The sequence below is a fragment of the Saccopteryx leptura genome, chromosome 3 (assembly GCF_036850995.1).
Source record: "Saccopteryx leptura isolate mSacLep1 chromosome 3, mSacLep1_pri_phased_curated, whole genome shotgun sequence".
In the NCBI taxonomy this organism is placed as follows: Eukaryota; Metazoa; Chordata; class Mammalia; order Chiroptera; family Emballonuridae; genus Saccopteryx; species Saccopteryx leptura.
In genome coordinates, this window is record NC_089505.1 from 222,314,712 (window position 1) to 222,329,457 (window position 14,746).

General features: G+C 47.2%; 1 protein-coding gene and 1 non-coding gene across 13 annotated transcripts in view; one reads left to right on the plus strand and one right to left on the minus strand.

Moving 5' to 3' along the window:
* KANSL3 (KAT8 regulatory NSL complex subunit 3) overlaps positions 1-14,746 on the plus strand; it is a 64,182-nt gene that overhangs the window by 26,581 nt on the left and 22,855 nt on the right. For 8 of the 12 annotated variants that reach the window (XM_066377643.1, XM_066377646.1, XM_066377642.1 and 5 more), the window contains 14 exons: positions 1,272-1,403; positions 1,647-1,763; positions 2,000-2,101; positions 2,214-2,285; positions 5,372-5,446; positions 5,612-5,769; positions 7,230-7,293; positions 7,739-7,939; positions 8,154-8,316; positions 9,796-9,873; positions 11,181-11,372; positions 12,002-12,086; positions 13,466-13,596; positions 14,426-14,535. In XM_066377643.1, the coding sequence (XP_066233740.1) occupies positions 1,272-1,403; positions 1,647-1,763; positions 2,000-2,101; positions 2,214-2,285; positions 5,372-5,446; positions 5,612-5,769; positions 7,230-7,293; positions 7,739-7,939; positions 8,154-8,316; positions 9,796-9,873; positions 11,181-11,372; positions 12,002-12,086; positions 13,466-13,596; positions 14,426-14,535 (1,680 nt within the window). The remainder of the gene's footprint in view (positions 1-1,271; positions 1,404-1,646; positions 1,764-1,999; positions 2,102-2,213; positions 2,286-5,371; positions 5,447-5,611; positions 5,770-7,229; positions 7,294-7,738; positions 7,940-8,153; positions 8,317-9,795; positions 9,874-11,180; positions 11,373-12,001; positions 12,087-13,465; positions 13,597-14,425; positions 14,536-14,746) is intronic. The other 4 variants (XM_066377647.1, XM_066377654.1, XM_066377648.1 and 1 more) reach the window with 4 other exon arrangements.
* Positions 12,651-12,726, minus strand: TRNAS-AGA (transfer RNA serine (anticodon AGA)). Its single transcript has one exon. It is a non-coding gene; the product is annotated as a tRNA-Ser (tRNA).

Below are 14,746 nucleotides of genomic sequence, written 5' to 3' on the forward strand. Positions count from 1 at the left end.
CCATTGCACCACTGCCTGGTCTGGGTATTTTGCTTTTTTTTTTTTTTTAACAGAGACAGAGAGAGAGAGAGTCAGAGAGAGGGATAGATAGGGACAGATAGACAGGAACAGAGAGAGATGAGAAGCATCAATCATCAGTTTTTTGTGGCGACACCTTAGTTGTTCATTGATTGCGTTCTCATATGTGCCTTGACCGCGGGCCTTCAGCAGACTGAGTAACCCCTTGCTCGAGCCAGCAACCTTGGGTCCAAGCTGGTGAGCTTTGCTCAAACCAGATGAGCCCGCGCTCAAGCTGGTGACCTTGGGTCTCGAACCTGGATACTTCCGCATCTCAGTCCAGCGCTCTATCCACTGCGCCACCGCCTGGTCAGGCTTAGATTCCATATATACATGAAATCATATGACATCTGGCTTTCTTTGACTCATTATTTCACTCAGCACAATACCCTCCAGGTCCATTTATGTTTTGCAAATGGCAAGATTTCATTCTTTTTATGGCTGAGTAATTTTCCATTGTATACGTACCATATCTTCATTCATTCATTGATTGCTTTCCATATGTGCCTTAATTGGGGGGCTCATGCAAAGCCAGTGACCCCTTGCTCAAGCCAGCAACCTCGGGATCATGTCAATGATCCCATACTCCTGCCGGCAACCTTGGGGTTTTAAACCTGTGACCTCATCGTCCCAGATCAGTGCTCTATCCAGTGCACCACCACAGGTCAGGCTGAGAGGAGATAAATTTTACATTTTCTGTTCTATTTTTAACATGTTATAAAAATGATTTCTTGTTCTTACCAATTAAAAAAAACATTTAAAATTAACCCTTAATATCAAAATATGTAGATAATTTTGTTTAACTACTCTTTTATAAATGCTTTTTGGTGTTTATTTGGTTGTTTCTGCTTTTTGATTGTTATTGAGAGTGAATTTGTCTTTTGCATAATCCCCGTCCCATGTGTGTGTATATCTATATATTTTCTTAGGAAAGGTTCTCAGAAGTAGATTCCTTTGGGGAAGAGATAAGAATAGATTTAAGTTTCTTGATACATATCACCAAGTGTCTTTCCAGAGGATTGTGTCCATTTATCTTTAATGGTAGAGGCATACTTTTCAGCCATCCACTTGTTTGTGTTTTTGTTCCTGAGGGAACTTTGAAAGGCATGGTTAAAGTCTGGCTTGGAGTGGTCTCTGTGCTCCTGCCTAATTGCTGCTGGTGGGCAGGTCTCCTTCTTTACACTGGAAACACCTTTGTTCTTCCTTGCTTCTAGATCCCCACCTTGATTGACCGAATGCTTGTGTCATCCAACACGAAGACTGGTGCTGCAGGAGCTGAGGCCTTGTCCCTCCTGCTGAAGAGGCCCTGGGACCCTGCAGTGGGGGTCCTTTCTCATAACAAACCAGTAAGTTGGGCAGCTCAGGACTTAACTATGGCCCATAGAATTTTTAGAATCTGGTCTTAGAACTTTGGCAAGAGAATAGTAAGTGACGTGTTTAACTTTTTCATTGACAACTGTGTGTATAGTGCTTAACGTAGTTTCATAGGCAGATCAGCATTGCTTGTGATAAGGAGATATGGGGACACTTGGGATTTTGTGGAGAAACACCTTACTCTCTGGTTGTTTGGTGGTGTTCTTTTTCTATAGAGCAAACTTCCTGGCTCTCCGCTCATTCTCATCGCCTCCTCCGGGCCCTCCAGCTCTGCATTTCCCAGCTCACGGCGCCACCGCTTCTGGCAGTCTCAGCTGTCCTGCTTAGGCAAGGTATGTGTGGGGACAAGGGGCACTCTGGATGGGAATGTAGTCTTGGAGGATTGAGGAGACAAAGTGCAGCAGAGGGTCAACATGAATGAACTTGAATGTGGAGCTTCCTCAACTCTTTTCATTTGGAATTTGAATGGTACTTATCCAGGGTTGATGGAATCTAGATTAGGTTAAGCAGATTTGAGAGAAGATTTGAAACTTACCTCTGCTGGCATGGCTGCCACTTCTTCCTTTAGGTCATCCCTGTCACCACCCATCTGCTGAACAATGGAAGTGGGGTAGGAGTTTTGCAGTGTCTTGAGCATATGATTGGGGCAGTGAGAGGCAAAGTGCTGGAGGTGAGAAAGCCCTACTTGAGCTCACTGCAGCATACTCAGCCCTGTGGGCTGCTTCTGCACCCATCATTAGCCTCCTGTCTAACTGCTGTGTCTCCTTTCTCTTTCCACAAAGATTCACAGCCATTTTCCCCATAAACCCATTATCTTGATTGGCTGGAATACAGGAGCTCTGGTGGCCTGTCATGTAAGTAATTCCTACCTTACTTGGAGGTTGTCTTGGGATAGACTACTACTGCTGCTGATAGCCACCAGGGAGTTCTCTTTTATGTTCCAGGCACAGTGCTAGATTCAGGACCTACACAATTACGTTTTAACTGGAAAGGACAGACTTTATTTTTTAATTCCATTTTAGTTTATTTAATTTTAGTTTATTTAATTTTTCTAAGTTAGAGGAAGGGAAATAGACTCCTGCATGTGTCCTGACTGGGATCCACCCAACTACCTTTTCTGGGGCTGATGCTTAAATCAACTGAGCTGTCTTCAGCACTCAGGGCCAACGCTTGAACCAGTTGAGACACTGGCTGTGAGAGGGGAAGAAATAGGGAAGGGAAGGGAAGAGAAGCAGATGGTCACTTCTCATGTGTGCCCTGACAAGGGACCAAACCCGGGACGTCCGCATACTGGGTTGATGTTCTATCCATTGCACCAACCGGCCAGGGCCCTCATATGGAAATTTTTAAACAGAAGCTTAAAGGGAGAATAGACTAGTACAGTGGTACCTTGACACACGAGCAATTTGAGATACGAGCAGTCACTCTTGGGATTTTTTGCTTTAAGTCACAAGAGGATATTTGAATCATGAGCTTCCACCACCCTCCACTAGGTGGCCTGCCTAGGTGGTTCTTAAAGGGAAGAAGAAACAAGTTTCCATGGAAAGGTTTTTGTTGAAATGGCCTCTGAGTAAAAGCAAGGAAAGTGTGGCAAAAAAAGCCAAAAGTCAGTGAAGAAAATGATGATTAAGCAAAGTAAAAAAATAGCAATTAAGTTTAGAGATAAAGTTACATATCATATGTAGTGTGTAAGTTAAATTTTGCAATTAAATGTAACATTAAGTGTGTGTAGAGTAAGTTATGTTAAGCCATAGCTTACAAAATGAAAACCTCCTCTGCCAGTCTCCTTCCCCTCTGCCAGCATCTTCGCCTGACCTTGAAGGTAAATACACTTTATAAACCAGTTTATTTCTTTACATTCTCTCTTATTGTGTGTGTGTGTGTATTATTTATAAAATACATTTTCTTATTTAAAAGCATATAAAACAAAACGTTTGTGTGGTTTTGGGGGGCTTCAACAGATTAATTGCATTCCCATTAAATTAAGTGGGAAAATTCAATTTGACATACGAGCAAATTGAGTCACGAGCTCGGCCATGAAACAAATTAAACTCATGTGGCAAGATATCACTGTATAATAAACCCTGTGGACCTTCGCCCAGCTTGACCAGTCATCAACTCATGGCAAGGCTTTTTTCATGTTACCCCTGCCCACTTTCTCTTCCTGATGATTTTTTTTCTTTTTCTTTTTTTTTTTTTTAATTAAGTGAGAAGCAGGGAGGCAGAGACAGACTCCCACATGTGCCATGACCGGGGTTCCCGCCCCTTCCCCCCCAGCAAGTGCCCTATCTGGTGATGTTCTACCCATCTGGGGCTGTTGCTCTATTGCTCAGCAACTGAGCTATTTTAGCACCTGAGGCAAGGCCTTGGAGCCATCCTCGGTGCCTGGGGCCAACTTACTTCAACCACGCCATGGCTGCAGGGGGGGAAAAGAGAGAGAGAGAAGGGACACATGATGGAGAAGTAAACAGTCACTTCTCCTGTGTGCCCTGACTGGGAATCGAGCCTGGGACTTCCACACACCCGGCCAACGCTTTACCACTGAGCCAACTGGCCAGGGTCATGTATGGTTTTTTAACATTTTATTTATTGATTTTTTTTAGAGAGAGAGAGAAGGAAGGAGGGAGGGGCAAAGGAGGCACAGGAAGCATCAACTAGTAGTAGCTACGAATTTTTGTGTATGCCTTTACTGGTCAACGCTGGTTTTAAACCTGGCAACCTCAGCATTCCAGATTGACCCTTTATCCACTGTCCCACCACAGGTCAGGCTCCCTGCTGATTTTTTTTCATTTTTCCGAAGCTGGAAACGGGGAGACAGTCAGACAGACTCCCGCATGCACCCGACCGGGATCCACCCGGCATGCCCACCAGGGGGCGATGCTCTGCCCCTCTGGGGCGTTGCTCTGTTGCATCCAGAGCCATTCTAGCTCCTGAGGCAGAGGCCACAGAGCCATCCTCAGCGCCCGGGCCATCCCTGCTCCAATGGAGCCTCGGCTGCGGGAGGGGAAAAGAGAGACAGAGAGGAAGGAGAGGGGGAGGGGTGGAGAAGCAGATGGGCACTTATCCTGTGTGCCCTGGCCGGGAATCGAACCCAGGACTCCTGCACGCCAGGCCGGCGCTCTACCACTGAGCCAACCGGCCAGGGCCTTCCTGCTGATTTTTGAAAAAGAAAAACAACCCATATGTCATATCATTTCAATCATATATTTCAGCATGTATCTATGAAGAAAAATTATTTTTAAGTACTATTCTCCCACGTAAAACAAAGCAATTCTAACAGGTAAAGCTTTTAATGGCTCCATAATTTGCTGTTGTGTTCATGTTCTGCCCCTTTCCAAAACATCAAGGAACCTCTTTTCATGACTTTGCATACCATTTGTGTGTATTAGTTTGCATAGGTGTCCCTAACCTCTCCAGAGCCCCAGTTCTCAAGTGGATCGAGTAAGTGCAATCTTTGCTGCTTCATGCAGTCTAGTCAGATATGACATCTTGAGCCATGAGGGGAGAAGCCTATTTCCTCATAATCCTGGACACATGATGGAATTCTCTTAAGAAATTTGGGGTGTTTGGGAGCTAACCATTAAGTTCTAAAGGGGGAGATTTTCTTCACTTGAGCAGAGCAGCATCTGTGTTCTCTTGATTACATTTACTATAAGTGGGAGATAAGTGAGCAGGAGGCCTGTAGTCCAGAAAATTAACAGGATGGAGCTATTAAACCTCCCACCCTCTGCTGGGGTCCTCTCAGCCCCAGTTCTCCAGTAGGTGGCTGCTTGTGGAACAGCACATCTGTGTTCTGTACTCTTACTGCTACCACCACAGCTGGTAGTCCTGGAGGTTGGGACAGGGAGTAGTAGTGGGACTGCCTGGTAGGTGTGGACCAGCTCTGGGTTCTATATAGAAAGACAGTTGACCTTGAGACAAACCATTCCGTTATTTGTAGGTGTCGGTGATGGAGTACGTCACTGCGGTTGTCTGCCTTGGGTTCCCTCTGCTTACTGTGGATGGCCCCAGAGGGGTAAGCATGGGGCACTGCTGATTGCTGGGTGGGTGAGAGTAGGGGAGTGCATGCCTCACTCACCCTGGGGGCCAAGCTGACTGACTTTCTGAGCAGACTGGCTAGGGTGGTGCTCAGTGGATTTGTACTGGCCGATTGCAAACCCTTAACCCTTACCTGTTTCAGGATGTGGATGATCCCCTCTTGGATATGAAGACTCCAGTCCTCTTTGTCATTGGTCAGAATTCCCTGCAGTGTCACCCTGAAGCCATGGAGGACTTCCGAGAGAAAATTCGGGCTGAGAACAGTTTGGTGGTGGTTGGGGGAGCTGACGATAATCTCAGGTGGGTGGGCCCCCATGGCTGCAAGAGACGCATGCTTTGGAGTAGGAGAAATACCTGTGAGGTGGTGAGGTAGCTAGCTATAGGCTGATCTGGTTTAGACTAAATCTGAAAAGGGGCATTAAAAAATAGTACAAAAAATTCCCGTGTACCTTTCCCCTGGGTTTCCTAAATATTAGCATCTTATATAACCAACGTATAATTATTAAAGTCAGGAGATTAACACTGATATGATTCTATTATCTAACCTGCAGACTCAGATTAGTCAGTTGTCGGGTTCAGGGTCCACTCCAGGACCACATGTTGCTGTTGGTGCCCTATCTTTTCAGTCTCCTTTGATACTGTTCAGTCTGTCTCTTTATCTTTCATGACCTTGACACTTTTGAAGACTTTTGGCCAGTTATTTTGTAAACTGCTTCTCAGTTAAGGTTTTTGACATTTTCTTACAATTAGGTTGAAGATAAGCATTTTTGGCAATAATGTCACAGAGGCAAGGTGCCATCAGTGCACCTGTCAGGATATACATGATGTTGACATGTCTTATCACTGGTGAGGTTAACCTTGATCACGGGTTAAAGTAGCATCTGCCAGGTTTCTCCACCATAATGTTACTATTTTCCTTTTGTAATTAGTAGTTATCTTGTGGAAATAAGATACTTTGATATCCTGTAAATATGGTCTTTGTCATCATAATTTCACTGGGGTAGGCATTTGTTTACATTTTGTTCCTTATGGAGGATAAATATAAATACATTTTATTTGTAGTAAGCACCTTTTATTTATTTTGGAGTATAAACAGCCAAAGTTTGAGAAGGTTTTACGAAGGCACCTTTAGTTTTTAAGATCGCCATTCTCCCCTTAAAAGGCCAGTTGCCTGTAGGGCCTTTAGTTATGTTACCATGAAACGTACTGAAAAAAGAGGTTGTGTCGTTTATGAGGCCTCCTTTTTTTACATGCTCACTCTTAGATTTTCAGCCATTTGTGTGCTTTAACTAGAGAGCTTAAAGTGGGTACCTGCTCATACCTATCTCGTTGGTTTCTTACCCAGAGATATTTGGGGAAATTCCTTCTGGTCTTGGTCATTTGATAATTTCTTGGGGTTTGGGCTTGTGTTGAGGATTTGTGAGGTCTTCAGTTTGTGAGGCCAGGGGCATAGGAGTTCTGGAGTATATAGTTCCAGCACTTTTCTAGCCATGAGACCACCAGGGAGATACAACCCAGCACTTTCTGTATCTTCTTTTGTGTAGTCCCCCAACTCCACAAGTGAGGCATTATGCTTCCCCATTTTGCAGGTGTGGAAACTGAGGTTCAGAGAGGTTGCAATATCTGTCTCAGGGCTAACATAGTCTTCCTTCCTGGACCTAGACAGAAAATAACCTACATGGAAGAGCAGTTCATTTTTATTTCTATTTGAGGCCATGGAATAGTTAGAAAGTGACCATTTCCTCCTTTCTGCCCTGTAGAATAAGCAAAGCAAAGAAGAAAGCAGAAGGGCTGACTCAGAGCATGGTGGACAGGTGCATTCAGGTACGCCACTGCTTTGTGTGGTTTCTCAGTTCGGCTTCATTCCATATAGCCCTTCAGGCTGGTTTTGTCAGCAGCAGAGGGACAGAGGTCTCTGAAGGGTGAGGGGGTATGTCCCGTGGCCTCTGGTAGCCCTAAATCATAAGCAAAGAAAAGAAAAAAGAAAGAAGTAGAAGGGCAGAGAAGAATAATGAGCTACGTTGTGGGGAAAGCATCAGGGGAGAATGGATTTACGGGAGAATGGTGGCGTACGACCACCCCAGGGCGCCATCTTGCAGAGGTTCCTGCTGATCTCTGGCTGAGATTGGGGTGTATGTCAGGTTCTGTGCACATGGGGAGGGACCAGCACTTTTGATGCCAAAGCCAGGTTAGTCAGTTTTAGTTGGAACTATTGGGAAGGTTCCTGTTCCTCAGCCAAGGACTCGGGTGTCGTCCATCTTTATGCTAGGATGAGATTGTGGACTTTCTGACTGGTGTTCTCACTCGCACCGAGGGACATGTGGGCACCGAGCCCCGGGACCAGGATGCTGAGAAGAAGAAGAAGCCCCGGGATGCAGCCCGCAGAGACCTGACCTTTGAGGTCCCTGAGAGGGGCAGTCGACCCGCCTCGCCAGCTGCCAGGCTGCCTGCCTCCCCTTCAGGCTCTGAGGTATGGCGGCCAGGGAAGGGGCAATTTTTCTGGGGAATGAGGACCATGGAGCTGCTGCCCTTGCTTCTTGGGATCGCCTGTGTGCTGGGCCAGTGCTGTAGGCCTGTGAGTTTCCACAGGGAGAATTCTTGACCAGGGAATTCTAGGGGACATGTTGATTGGTGGTCAAACCCAGACAATGTTGGCTTGGCTCCTGTCCTTCTCATCCTCTCAGGATCTCTCCAGTGTGTCCAGTAGCCCCACCTCCAGTCCTAAGACCAAAGTGACCACGGTGACCTCTGCCCAGAAGTCCAGTCAGATCGGGAGCTCTCAGTTGCTGAAGAGACATGTGCAGCGGACAGAAGCTATGCTTACCCACAAACAAGCCCAAGGTACAGGTACCTGGACCAGTGGCTCCTGTTGGGCTCTGTCCTCTGCAGTTGACACCATGTGGCAGTTGGAAAGTACTGGCATCTGCAGCTTTTCCCAGGGGCATGTAAGAGGCACCTTCCCTACATTTCTGTCAAGGCAGAATTAGGTCTAAATGAATATTGAGGCCCATTTTTAGGGTAAAACATTGCATGAGGTCTGTGTGTGGGGCTGTACTGTCCTACTGGTTAAAGCTTTCTCTTGGTGTTCTGGGCAGTTAGGCTTTGTGAGCTGACTGCATGTATACTGGCCTCAAGTATTTTTCTAAGTCCCAATTGGGGAAGCTGCAGCTTCTGTTTCAGGCCCTACCCAGCCACTCCTGCAGTCAGGAGCTCTCCGGGTCACATTGGCAGGGTGACTGGCTTATTCATCAGATTCTAGGGCAATTTAACCAGCATTGTGCCCTTTCTTTGATTTGCTCTTGAAAAGTTAAGACTTCCACTGGGGCTTTCTGTGAGGTTTATTGAGGTCTCTGCAGGTAGGTTTTAGATTATTAGGCTGGGAAATAATGGTGTGATTGAAATTAGAGTTTGAAGATCAATGAGTGTTATGTAAGAAGCTCTAGAAAAGGTAGAGTGCAGTGGGAGGGAGAGGAGGACAAACAGTGGCTCTACCCTTTCCCCCACTTTGATCAAGTTGGGTGGCCCTGAGGTGACCTCTTTTGGACTTTTGTGTGTGATGATATATCCAGGAGCATGTATCCTCTGAAGTTCAGGGAAGAGGCAGCAGCCAGAGTTCTCTGTCAAGTAGAGAGAGGTGGAGGTAACAGGAGGCTGACCTGCTCACTTCCCCTGTTTTCTTTAGTGGAGCCAAAGGGTAAGGACTTAACAGCCAGGCCTATTAGGAAGTTGCCATTAAGAGTGGTGCTGACAAGGAGCAGAAGTAAAAGTGAATAGATGACAAAAAAGAGGCCAGGCCCTCAGGGTCCATGTAGATGCTTTATGACCTGGAGGGGGGGGGTATCCCCTTAGGCTTTTGAGGAAGAGAGAGCCAGGGGTCTGTGATGCCTTTCGAGGGGATAATTACTTGTGAATCTAAGGAGTTCTGGAAAGCTGATAGGTGAGCTGGATTCAAAATGGGACCAGTTATCATGAGGGGAGCAAGCAGCCATAGCCCTTGGCTTTGGCCGAGCCTACAGGCAAAGGGAACTAGATAGCTAATGTTTATGGAGCCCTTACTACGAGGCTGTCTTCCTGGCTCTTGACTTGCCATGGCTCAGTGAATCTTGGCAGTGGTCCCACGAGGCAGATGCATTTATATTTTCAGTTTATAGATGATATCATGGAACTGCCAAATGCAAGGTCGGTTCAGACCCATATAGTAATTCCAGGAAAAGCCTCCATTAGCCATTTTCTAGAACATTTTCCTATCTTTTTTTTTTTGCTCTCTCTCTTTTTCTCTTTTCTCTGGCTGGTTATGGTTCTATAATTCTCTCTGATTCATTCCAGCACAGTTTGCTGCTTTTCTGAAACAAAATATGCTGGTGAGGAAAGCTCTTCCTCCCGGCACCTCCTCCTGTCTCTTTGGTGAGTATTGCTCGCTCTCACCTTCTTCCTCTGCCACTCCCGCGCCCCAGCCTCTTGTTTGTCCCTGTTTGGTTTCCTCCTGTTTTTTCTCTATGCCTTTTTTTATCTTTTGATTTTTTTTTCCTGGCTCTTTTTGCTTGCTTCATTCTCTTTACTTTTTCTCTATTCTTTCTGTTTGCTCTCATGGTGTTTTCCTCTTTTTGTCTCTTATTGTGCTTCTTGGCTCTGCTTCTCCCCTTTGTGCTTATGGCCATTGCCTGTGAGCCTGAGTTTGCTTGGGTGTTTTCCTTCCTGTCTCTGGTTGCCTTCCTCCATCCTGGCCACTGCAAGCCACTTACCAGCATAAAACTTTAACTCCTTTTCCTTTTATTACCTCTTCCAATTCTGATTTTAGTCGATGCCTTTATCTCCTAAGCAATCTTTCCAGCTGGTTATGCCCTGACTGCTGCCTTCCCCCTACCTCACCCCTGATTGCCTGTGCTAAGAAGAGGGACTGGGGCTGGGAGCTTCTGGGTTTAAAGAAGAGGCTCCTGAGATCTGTGAGGAATCCTGAACAATAACAAGACTTGGCCATGTGCAGAATGAGTCTGTTTGATTCAGTGGAGGGAAAAGCCTTTGTGTAAACAGGTAGCCTTTCTCTGTACCAAGTACAGAGGACCTGAGGACTAGGTTGTGATGTGGGCCGTTTTTGCGGTTACTTTGGGGCAGGAGCTGTAAAGGTATCTAGGCTGAGATGCTTCCTTGCCTAGGAGCTTCTGGATTCAGCCTGAAGTCATGCAGGCAGTTCTCACTGCTCCCTGTGGCAAGCAAACCTTCAGCCCTAGGCTTCTAAGGAGGGAGGCACTCAGAGCCCTGTGAAATCTCTCGAGTTGGGAAGACTGCAGAGCCTCCTCCTCCTGGAGAAGCTTCTTCCCGAGTATCTCCTGGCCTCTGGCTATGTCATGTGGGGGAGGGTTTAGAAAGGAAAATGATCACATATTTTGAGTCTAGGAAGCCCTATTTAGACCCACTATGGTGAGGCCTCTGTGTTTTGGTTGGCCTTTGCTAGGCAGGGTCAGGGGATCTTCTTTCTGACTGCAGGACAGTGAAGGATGAGGATGACACCATTCTCTGAGAGGGGCAAGGTGGAGGTCCACTGCAGGTGGGACTGAGGGAGGTAAGGCTGACACCCAGTGATAGTTGTCTTTGAAGTGTGACTCCATGCATGGCTGGTACTCCTGTGTGTCCCTACACACAGCTGTGCTCGTACTGGTCCTGTGGGTGTCTGTTGGGACTGTGGAGGACCTTACCCCAACTCTATCTCTTAGTTCCCATTTCATCAGAACAAACGGAGGATGCAGAGAAAGAGGACCTTAGAGTCCAGCTGAAGCGGCACCATCCCTCCAGTCCTCTGTCTGGCAGTAAGACCTCCAAACGACCCAAGATCAAGGTGTCCCTTATCTCCCAAGGGGACACAGCTGGAGGGCCTTGTACTCCTTCCCAAGGAGGAGCCCCAGAAGGTGAGTTTCCCTTGACCTGTCCTTTTGTGGGTTTTGTTTTTTTTTTTAGATATTTTATTTATTCAATTTTTAGAGAGAAAGAAGAGGGGAGGAACAGGAAGCATCAATTCTCATATGTGCGTTGAGCAGGCAGATCCAGGGTTTTGAACCAGTGACCTCAGCACTCCAGGTCGACACTTTATCCCCTGTGCCACCACAGGTCGGGCTCTCTTGACCTGTGTTAATAAACTCTGACTGAGCACTCCTGGCACACGTAGCATTGCCCTCTTGGGGCTGCCTGCTGGCGGCTCAGCCTCTGCTTCAGTGCAAGAGCTGCCTGGAGCAGGGGGCTTGAGGGGCTCGTGGGACAGGTGGGCAGTGACCTGATCTGAGCTAGCATCAGAGGAAGCTGTAATCATAGCATCATATATTTGGGATTTTTTTTGTTTGTTTCAAACAAAGATAAAATACTCCAGAAAGTTTAGAAAATAGAAGGAAAAGAGTAACTGCAACTCTTCTTATTCTCGTGCAGTTATTCCTCATTTTTCATTTTCTGGTCTTTGTCCATAATGTCTTGCATTTAGCTGGGCTGTGGAGTCTGAAAGGTAGGGAACAGGACTGAGTGGTGGCCTTGGGGTTTTGTTTTGTAGCTGCAGGAGGAAAGCCCATCACAATGACCCTGGGGCAGGCGTCAACAGGGGCCAAGGAGCTCACGGGGCTTCTCACGACAACCAAGTGAGTCCACTTCTTGGTCTGGCTCTGTTTTCTTCTTACTGTCTACATTTTATTTCTGGTCCACTTAATGCTTTGGGAAGATGGTGGATTCTAGATCCTGTTAGTTGGGAATGTGACTTCTTTTTGGGTGGGATCTCTTTTTCTTTTGGGCCAACTCAGAGTTCAGTTACATTTTTTGCTCCATAAGATACACCTGACCATAAGATACATCTAGGGTTTTTTTTCTTTTTTCTTTTTTCTTTTTTTTTTTTTTTTTTGCATTTTTCTGAAGCTGGAAACAGGGAGAGACAGTCAGACAGACTCCCGCATGCGCCCGACCGGGATCCACCCGGCACGCCCACCAGGGGCGATGCTCTGCCCACCAGGGGACGATGATCTGCCCATCCTGGGCGTCACCATGTTGCGACCAGAGCCACTCTAGCGCCTGAGGCAGAGGCCACAGAGCCATCCCCAGCGCCCCGGCCATCTTTGCTCCAATGGAGCCTTGGCTGCGGGAGGGGAAGAGAGAGACAGAGAGGAAGGCGCGGCGGAGGGGTGGAGAAGCAAATGGACGCTTCTCCTGTGTGCCCTGGCCGGGAATTGAACCCGGGTCCTCCGCACTCTAGGCCGACGCTCTACCGCTGAGCCAACTGGCCAGGGCCACATCTAGGGTTTTAAGGAGAAAAATAAGAAAAAAAATAGTATTCTGAACCAAATGGTGTGTTAAAATTTTTTTTTTTAATTTTATTTATTTATTTTATGACAGAGTCAGAGAGAGGGACAGACAGGAAGGGAGAGAAAAAGCATCAGTTCTTCATTGCAGCACCTTAGTTGTTCACTGGTTGCTTTCTCATACGTGCCTTGACCGTGGGGCTACAGCAGACTGAGTGACCCTTTGCTCAAGCCAGTGACCTTGGGCTCAAGCCAGTGAGCCTTGCTCAAACCAGATGAGCCCGCACTCTAGCTAGAGACCTCGGGGTCTTGAATTTGGGTCCTCCGCATCCCAGTCCAACGCTCTATCCACTGTGCCACTGCCTGGTCAGGCGGTGTGTTAAAATATTTAATAAAATACCATAGTTTTCACTCCATAAGACTCATGGGCATTTTACCCTCCACTTTTGGGGGGGAAAGTACATCTTAATGGAGCAAAAAATATGGTAATTTTTACCTAAATTTTGCAATGCATCTCATAGCTCTTGCTTTAAGACCTGAAATCTTGACTTTAGGCATGACTTCTAGAAGGACTAGAGGCTGTATTCAGAAGGTGGGATAAAGAAACCAAAGGTTCTAGCCTTATGTTCATTACTGAAACCTTGCTGGGCCTCACTTTGGACTCCCTTTATAGCTGGGTCTGCTGCCTTCCAATCCTTGGATAACGGGGTTCCTGTCTCTGTGTCCAGGTCCAGTGCTTCAGAAGGAGGTGTGTCAGTCAGCCCAGCCTGCTCCATGGTCGCCAGCAGCAGTGCACCTGGTCCCTTGCACACTCTCCAGAGTCGCCTGGTGGGCACCTCCCCTAGCAGTTCGCTCCCAGGTATCTGGGGGCCCAGCGCCTCAGCTTCCCAGCAGAGTCTGGGCAGCTGCTGGAGGGTGGCATAGGGAAGCAGCCTGGAGCTGACTCTGGAGGGCACTCCTCAAGGTCTTGGACTTGTCAGGGAAACTTGACGAGAAGCTGGAATTAGTTTCAACGGGCATGAAGTTTTGTCCTTAATATCCCAATCTGTAGGCGTTGCGTCCTTTACTGTGCGGAGGAGAAATCGCTGGTGGGAGATGTAGGTATCGTGTTTAATTTCGGTCTGATTGAATAAAACTGGAAGTGGTGCTAGACCGGGTGTTAGTAAACGAGACATTACTAACTATGTGCATCTCCTCACCTTCTCCACCCACCACCTGACACTGAAAGGCTAGTTGCCTGAGCTCAGGAGGGCCAAGGCACATGCCCTTCTCCTTCAAGAGGACCTTTCTTTTTGTTTTGAGGGAACTGGCTGTGTGTAAATCAGGGACTTGGAATTCTTTTCACTTAAAAACTCCTTTCTCTTCCCTTGAAAGAAGGGAATTAAGAGTTCTGAAAAGTGGGATTCAGGGTCTCTTTGGTTTTCCAAAAACTGTCCAAAATGTAGGATTGGTGGTTTGGAGCAGGTTGGGATATGCAGAAGGAATTGAAGACCATGGACCTGTGGACCCTTACTCATGTGGGCATTCAGTGGGCATGTCAGGAAGCCCTTGCTGGCTTCCTCTAAGAGTGCTGGGAATGTCCGAGGGATGGAGCATGGGCATTTACTTGGATGTCAGGGTGGGTAGGCATGACTGCTCTCAGGGTAAATGGTTGAGCTAGTGCTAACGTCTGTCCTCTCATCTCCTAGGAGCCACATCAGCCAGCAGCCTCCTCCAAGGCCTCAGCTTCAGCTTGCAGGACATCAGCAGCAAGACTGCTGGCCTCTCAGCAAATCCCTCCCCAGGACCATCCCCACAGGTGCACATCTGCCTTCCTGTGGGCCAGGCATGTGTGAGGGGGAGGCCTCCTCAGCTTGGTTGCTTTTTGTAGGGAGACTGGCTCTGGAGTCTGGTCAAGGAACAGATAGCCTCTGGCTTCCCAGCTGGGAGCTACCAAATGTTAAGGCTTCATCGCTTACTGTGTGATGCTGGGCAAGTTTCTTGACCTCTCTGTATCTTTGTTTCCTTGT